Source organism: Leucopleurus acutus (assembly GCF_964270905.1).
Source record: "Leucopleurus acutus genome assembly, chromosome: 3".
Taxonomy (NCBI): domain Eukaryota; kingdom Metazoa; phylum Chordata; class Mammalia; order Artiodactyla; family Delphinidae; genus Leucopleurus; species Leucopleurus acutus.
This window is the reverse complement of record NC_139145.1, coordinates 4,143,742-4,151,498: the sequence shown is the minus strand read 5'-3', so window position 1 is coordinate 4,151,498 and position 7,757 is coordinate 4,143,742. Positions and strand designations below refer to the sequence as shown.

Genomic DNA, 7,757 nt, shown 5'->3' with positions numbered 1-7,757 from the left:
TCTCTCTCTCTCTCTCAACCAACCTATTTTGCATGCTGTTTGTGATTCTGAGAGCTGCATCTATCAATGGAAACTTGTCAGATCCGACAGAAGCTTTTAGAAGGGTTTCTATACCCAAAAACCACAAAAATTTCATTAGAGTTTCTCATCTTTTCCTTGAGGGCCCCCCGGGGAAGTGGGTGGGGCCCCCGGGTCACCAGAGGGAGTGAGGATGGGGGGCCGACATCCTGGTCCCCTCTGCCTCTTGGTCCCAACTCTTCCCATGACCTCCCACACACACACACCCCGTCCCGTCCAACCTTCCCAGAGCCCCCCGACCCCTGCAGCCCGAATCTTCTGAAGCTCCCCAGTTGGGAGAGCGGGCGGAGGGGCTGCTCCCCGAAGCCACGTCTGACAGCAAAGATGAGAAACGGCTGATAAATTTTTGTGTTCCTAACTGTGCTGTGGACCAGCCACTCTGGTCTCTGAAACCCTGTTGCTATGGAATAATGCTTCATGTCTCTTTTATTATATATCGATATATCTCTCTATATATTGTTTGTGAAGTACCTTCCTTTGAAGTTTTGGTTTCTTTGTGTTGGAATTTGGTTTTTTAATTTTTGTTGTTGTTGTTTTCTTTCATTTGGAAGAAAAAATTTCAACTGGGGGGAAGGAAACAGCCCTGTTTATATTTAAATTGTTTTCCACTTTTTTTTTCCTTTTTTTCTTTCTTTCCTTCTTTCTTTCTTCCTGCTTTTCTTTCTTTTCTCCCCTGCATTCCGTCTCCCCATCCCCCTGCATCTCCCTCCCCTCCCCCTCCCACCCACCCCATCCCCCAGTCCGCCGCGTGGCTCCACGGTTCTCCATCTTGCCCATGAGCCACGAGATCATGCCAGGTGGCAACGTGAACATCACCTGCGTGGCCGTGGGCTCGCCCATGCCATACGTCAAGTGGATGCAGGGGGCCGAGGACCTGACGCCTGAGGATGACATGCCCGTGGGCCGGAACGTGCTGGAGCTCACAGATGTCAAGGACTCTGCCAACTACACGTGTGTGGCCATGTCCAGCCTGGGCGTCATCGAGGCCGTGGCCCAGATCACGGTGAAATGTAAGCAGGGGCCATGGGGCATGGGGGAGGCAGGTGGGACCTCATGTGTAGGTGGGGGGTACGGGTGGAAAACCTCTGAGTTACTCTTCAGGATTCAGTCATTCCTGGCTGTGAAGAGGACAGTCAACAAACACTTATTGGTGACAAATTATTCTGGGCCTGGCCCCGTGGAACGAGACCCAGTCTTGCTCTATTGGGCTCATGGTCCAAAGTGGGAGATGACACGTAGCCCGGCAGCTATGATGCAGACTGATGAGAGCAGTGATGGGGACTATGTAGCACCACTCAGACCCGCAGAATAAAGGTTCCAACTCCCAGGAAAGCTAGGTCAGGGAAAGACTACAAGTTGAAAAGGGAAACAGGCTGTGCAGAACTTAGAGAGAGAGAGCATTGGCAGGGTGGGGAGGGATTACAGATTCTCCTGATGTCTCAAGTTTGTGGCAAAATTCAGAGGAGGGTGCCCTCAAATAATTTTTCTAGCTTTGTAACAGGGGCCAGCAGACTACAGCCCATGGGCTGAATCTGGCCCTCCACTTGTTTTTATAAATAAAGCTTTATTGATACCTGCCCAGTTGTTCACACCTGGCTTGTGGCAGCTTTGGGGCTACAGTGACACAGCTGAGTGATTCTCAGCAAAGGCCACGTGGTCTGCAAATCTGAAAAGATTCACTGTGTGGCCCTCTGCAAGTAAAGGTTGCCGAGCCCTGCCCTAGGGCCATAGAAAGTGTCAGCATCAGCTGGTGTGTTGGTCATTTTGCTGAGGGATTGAACGTCTTCTGGTGCATGCTTCCTGGGGCCTGTGTGATATGAGATCTTGGGACAAGTGGGAGAGAAAGTCACAATTTTATCCGGGTGCTGGGGACACACTGTAAACCAACCCCAGTCCCTGCTGGTGGGGACAACATACAAACCTGGTCATGACGTACCGTCAGGCAGTGATAAGAACTGGGCAAGGGCACCTTTAGCCAGGGTGGTGAGGGTGGCCTTAAGCCATCTGGCCATCTGAGCATTCCAGGGGCAGGGAACAGCAAGTGTGAAGTGTGAACAGACAGAAGGGCCCTGTGGCTGAGCAGAGTGAAGCAGAGTAAAGCACAGAGAAGAGTCGTAGCCCGGGGGCCGCCACTATTTCCTTTAGAAGTGAATCTTTTTCTTAAACAGCCAATTTTTTTTTTTAAGTAAAACTCTTCAGCTTTATGGGCCATCTAGTCTCTGCTGTAACCACTCAGTTCTACCGTCATAGCACAAAAGCAGCCAGCAGCGATACATAAGCGTGGCTGTGTGCTGATAAAACTTTATTTACAAAAACAGGGGCCAGCCCTTGGTTTGTAGTTTGCCAACACCTGCTATAGATGGTGGGCTAGGGGTCGTTAGGCCCATGGTTGCCACCAAGGAAATGAAGGCTCAGAGAGGGCAGTTGTGTGACTGAAAGTCACACAGCCTTTGGGGTCTGCAGCCAGCGTGCCTGATGTGTGAACTTGCCTCCCACCCACAGCTCTCCCCAAAGCCCCTGGGACCCCTGTGGTGACAGAGAACACAGCCACCAGCATCACCATCACGTGGGACTCTGGCAACCCAGACCCCGTGTCCTACTACGTCATCGAATATAAATCCAAGAGCCAGGACGGGCCATACCAGATCAAAGAGGACATCACCACGACGCGTTACAGCATTGGCGGCCTGAGCCCCAATTCGGAGTATGAGATCTGGGTGTCGGCCGTCAACTCCATCGGCCAGGGTCCACCCAGCGAGTCGGTGGTCACCCGCACTGGCGAGCAGGCCCCTGCCAGCGCGCCCCGAAACGTGCAGGCCCGCATGCTCAGCGCCACCACCATGATCATCCAGTGGGAGGAACCCGTGGAACCCAACGGCCTGATCCGGGGCTACCGGGTCTACTACACCATGGAGCCCGAGCACCCCGTGGGCAACTGGCAGAAGCACAACGTGGACGACAGCCTGCTGACCACCGTGGGCAGCCTGCTGGAGGATGAGACATACACCGTGCGCGTGCTGGCCTTCACCTCCGTAGGCGATGGGCCCCTCTCGGACCCCATCCAGGTCAAGACACAGCAGGGAGGTGAGATGCCCGCGGGAAGCACAGCTCCTGCGGGGGAGGGGGGGGCGGGGCGGGCAGCAGGTTTCTGCGGGGGGGGGGGGCAGCAGGTTTCGGGGCTGTCCCACCAGAGGGAAGGAGGCGGCCACGCAGTGATGTGTCTCCCAGGATGCAGCCGGCCGATCTTAACCTGGAAGCCACCACGTGGTTTATTTGGCCTGCACGGTGCTTTAAAGTATTTTCATGCCAGCGTTGCAAAGCAGGAGGTTGTCCTAGAAAACCCAGATTTCTGGCTACCCTTGGAAAATCCGATTTGGCAAGCCCATAGGGCTACAATCGGTCATCCAATGGCATCCAGATAGATGCTGCCGCTGGCTGCATCTGAGAAAAGGGGTGTGGTTTCCGTTCGCCTCCCTCTTTGTCAACTGCCCCGGCTCCCATCCATCTCTGAGTTTGAGAACCCCTGTTCGCTGCTCTCACTGAAGGGATCCATGCCGCCCATCTTGAAATAATAGAAAGTGTGTTAACCCAAAGTCTGTGAGCTGGTCTGTCACCTGCCGGGGTGAAGGATGTGGGGTAGGGGTGTGGAGCATTTAGGTGCATGGGGCCCCAGCTCTCTGCAGGCTTCTGGGCTTTTTCTTACGGACTCAGGTTTTGGAACCTCAAACCCAGGAAGAGTCAGGCAGCTGTCCAAGCAAAGGGACAGGAGGTTTGGAACTCTGCTGCCGTAAATCAGATACAGGGTGGAGATCCACATTCCAAATTATGGTCCCCACCAGTTTTCTGTTTAACTGGGGGAATGGGGAGGATGCTGGGGTGCGTTGAGAAGGGGATTTTTTGAAAATGTTTTCCCACTGGCAACAGAGAGGATGGGGGGATTGGGGTGGGTAGCTGACAACGAGGGGCGGTAGGGGGTCCCTGAGAAAATAAGAGAAATAAGAACAGTGGAGAACACTCCAGAAGCATCTAGAGCCTAACAAGCCCTTCCTTTTAGGGTGGTGCTGAGCTTCACGGGGCCCTTTTTGGGAGAATGGGAACCTGGCGGGTTGGATACCCTATGCGGGCCCACCCCTCCCAGGCCTCCCCCCAATGCCAGTCCTCTTCGCCCCCTGCCCCGCAGTGCCTGGCCAGCCCATGAACTTCCGGGCCGAGGCCAAGTCGGAGACGAGCATCGGGCTCTCGTGGAGCCCCCCGCGGCAGGAGAGCATCATCAAGTATGAGCTCCTCTTCCGGGAAGGCGACCACGGCAGAGAGGTGCGTGGGCGGCGGGAGGCGGCCTGGCGCTCGCCGCCGGCTCCCACTCCGGGCGACTCTCTTGTCTCCCCGAGCCTGTGCCGGAATGTCTCTCTTCCCCCCTTCTCTTTGTCCCTGTCCGTTGCTAATTTTTCCAACACTCACTCTTTTCTCCTCCATTTCCATCACTCTGTGAGGTCTGTGTCTGTATCCCTCTGGTTTCTCTCTGTCTCTCTCCATCTCCGTCTCTCTCCCCGCCCCGCCCCCAGGTCGGGAGGACCTTCGACCCGGCCACGGCCTTCGTGGTGGACGACCTCAAGCCCAACACCGAATATGCCTTCCGCCTGGCGGCGCGCTCCCCGCAAGGCCTGGGCGCCTTCACCTCGGTGGTGCGGCAGCGCACGCTGCAGTCCAGTAGGTGTCTCTCGGACCCCGCCCTGAACTGCGGGGGTGGGCACCTGGCCGGCGCCTGCGCACTGACGCGGGCGGGGCCTGCGCAAGCGCGGGGAGGGGGGGGCGCCTCTGCCCGTCCCGCTTCGCTCTTCCGCCTCGGGCGTGCTTGCGTCCACGCTGCGCCTCGGTTCCCCGACCAGTGCAGTGAGGGGCTCACCCGTGGACCCCGCAGGCTCCAATTTCTCCATCTCCCTGGGGTACAGCCGTGGCCAGTTTTGCTGATGGTACCTCCTCTCGCCTCTGCCTTTCCCGGATTTGGGGTTAGTGGAATGGCCACGTTGCGCCCATCTCACAGGTGTTTGGAGGGGTCTGTGATGCTGTCACAGCTCACACCCCATCCTTCCGAGAGAGCAGAGGATGCAGAGACGATCCTGCCTCCCCAGATGGCCCCTCTTGCCCCCCCAGGCTGGGTCCCCATTGCCAGAGGCTCGGGGGCATGGGGGAGTCAGAGCTGATGCCAGGTTCTGGGGGAAGCGCAGGACCCCCAAAACATAGGGCCCTTGAATTCCTGGAGTTCTTCGCTGTGCCCGCCTGGCCTCCCTGTCACAGAAAATCACCTTTTGGCCAGGACACTGCAGCTGGCCCTGGGCCACACCGTGGCGCCCGCCGCGCCCTCTCTGCCTGCTCTGAGCTCAGGGCCTAGGCAGGCCCCTCCGACCGCCGCCTCCCTGCCTCCCCCTCCTCCCTCTTCTGTGCTCAGTGTGGCCCAAGTGGCCCCCGCCGTGACCCTCCCTTTCTTCTTCTCCCCTCCCCCTGCTCAGTCAGTCACGGGGTAGCCACCCCAGGCCTTGTTCCGGAAGCTGCCTCAGTGTTCAAACCTTCAAGCCCCCGCCTGCCCCGCCCCCAGGCGTGTGCACACAGGGGGTCACGGGTCAGTCCAGAGTGACAGCAACTTGGGCCGGGGTGTCTGAGCCGCTGGGATCAGGGGACGTGGAGACTGTCAACCCTACTGTCAACCCCCGCCCCCTCCCCTCCTCCCCGCCCCACTGGGGCCGAGCCGAGCGCTCCGCGACTCACAGGAATGTTTGTGCGTGAGGCGATCAGTGAGGGTGTCCTGTGGCTTGGGCGGCCACGTGAGAGACCGGCACAGGTGCCGCGAAGGTGAGTACGCGCTGGTCTCCAGCGGGTTCACAAAAACGGCCCACCCTGCGTGCCCCCTGGCCTGTGCCCCAGCAGCTCTGGGCTGTGCAGACCGTCCAGAGTCCAAATTCAGTCCCCTAAACTCTGCACCCCGCTGCGCTGCCGAGTGGCACACCTGCCCAGGAACAACGTGGAATCCGGAACCACGCCCCTCACCCCCCGCGCACCGCGCTTCCATGTGCGCATCCACGCTGCCCCGCACCCTCCCGACAAGTCACGCAGGTTGGGCCGGATTGTGAAGGAGGCGGCCTCCAAGGTCGTCGAGAAAGCGGCTTTGGCCCAGCCACGCGAACCTCCGGGGCGGCCCAGGACAGGGAGTGGGGGAGAAGGGACTCCCCACTTCGCACCCCAAGACGGGTGGGGCCCGAGAGAACTGGCAGCCGAGACGCAGGGCCAGGCGTACCCCCACCCCCGGGGAGTGCGGGCTTCTTAGGCTGAACTCAAGGGTAGGTGGAGGCCAGACCACTCAGCCGTGGGTCTCCCCAGACACCGTCCAACCTTCCTGCCTCATCGGCGCCAGCCCGGAACTGCAGCGTGCCCACACTGGGGCCGGAGCAGGGCTGCGCGCCCGCTCGCGGCCAGAGACCCACCCAGAGCTCGGTCTGGCCTTGTAGCTCAGCACTCCGCCATTCCCTCCCTCGTAAGAAAGTCTTTTAAGTTAGCAGTTGAAGAGTGGAAGGTAGGTAACCAGACTGGGAGTTTTCTGGAAAGCGTCTTTCTTTCTTTTATTATGGTTTTTCTCATCATCATCACCATCATCGTTGTTTCTTCTTTTATTATGGTTTTGGTTTTATTTTTCCTTCCCCTTTCTTAGTGAATCCATTCCTTCTGGCACATTCCTCGGCTGGTTTTTCCACTCCTGCTTGACTCTCCCCGGGCACATTTGGTTGGGGTGGCTGGTCAAGAAATGGGGGAGGGGACCCCCAAGTGTCTATTTCCGGAGGAGGGAACCCCAGTGTTTCAATTTAAGTGAGGCCAGAGAGTCATTCTGGTTGCAGTAAGCCATTGGAGTGGCCTCTGGGGTCTCTGGTAGCCTGATGTCTTTGAGGATGGGGGCCTCTGATTCAGCTCTGGGTCCCAGACCCTAGCATGGGGTGTGCACAGAGTAAGTGGTCTGTAAACACATGCAGTGAATAAGTGTGGCTGGCATGATGGTGAAGGTTCTACATGCCTTGACCTCAAGCAAGGCCAGTGACCTCTCTGAGCCTCCCTCCAGACGAGGCGGGCTCTAGGGTCATGGGCATTTGAGGGGGTGTGGCTCCAGCCATCCTCAGCTGGCCTGAGCTGATTAAGGCACAGGCTGAGGTCTGAATTCCCAGCCTCAACCAAGACAGCCCACGGACAGCAGCTGAGCCTGGCTTCAAGGCCTGGCTTGCGCCATGTGCCCTTGGGCAGGCCACTTGCCTTTTCTGAGCCTCAGTTTCCTCACCTGTAAAATGGGAGGTGAGCGCCCAGAACAGGTGGGACCTGGCACCCAGTAGCTATACAACCAGTGAGAAAAGAATGCCAGGCAAACCAGGTGGGCTTTGAAACCCATTTCCCCACCTGGAACATGGGGGCGGGGTGGAGGGGTGCTAGTTCCAGCCACGTAAGGGGGTCAGGAGAATTAAATGAGGCACGATCAGTGGGCCGTATCTTGAGTCTACAGAGGGCCTATGCTGCTGGGCGTGCAGAAGATGTATAGAACGAGAGGATTATCATCAGTAATGCTCTTAACACAGGGCCTGGCCCATAGTAGGTGCTCGGCACATGGAGGCTATTACTGATACTCCATAAAGCCCTTAACACACACA

The 7,757-nt window shown here is 57.7% G+C and overlaps 1 protein-coding gene across 2 annotated transcripts in view; it reads left to right on the top strand.

The window, feature by feature from the left end:
• Positions 1 to 7,757, top strand: part of PTPRS (protein tyrosine phosphatase receptor type S) — a gene marked incomplete at its 5' end in the record, with an annotated part of 63,626 nt that overhangs the window by 30,372 nt on the left and 25,497 nt on the right. For both annotated transcript variants that reach the window (XM_082837259.1, XM_082837258.1), the window contains 4 exons: positions 819 to 1,088; positions 2,581 to 3,162; positions 4,259 to 4,392; positions 4,641 to 4,785. In XM_082837259.1, the coding sequence (XP_082693385.1) occupies positions 819 to 1,088; positions 2,581 to 3,162; positions 4,259 to 4,392; positions 4,641 to 4,785 (1,131 nt within the window). The remainder of the gene's footprint in view (positions 1 to 818; positions 1,089 to 2,580; positions 3,163 to 4,258; positions 4,393 to 4,640; positions 4,786 to 7,757) is intronic.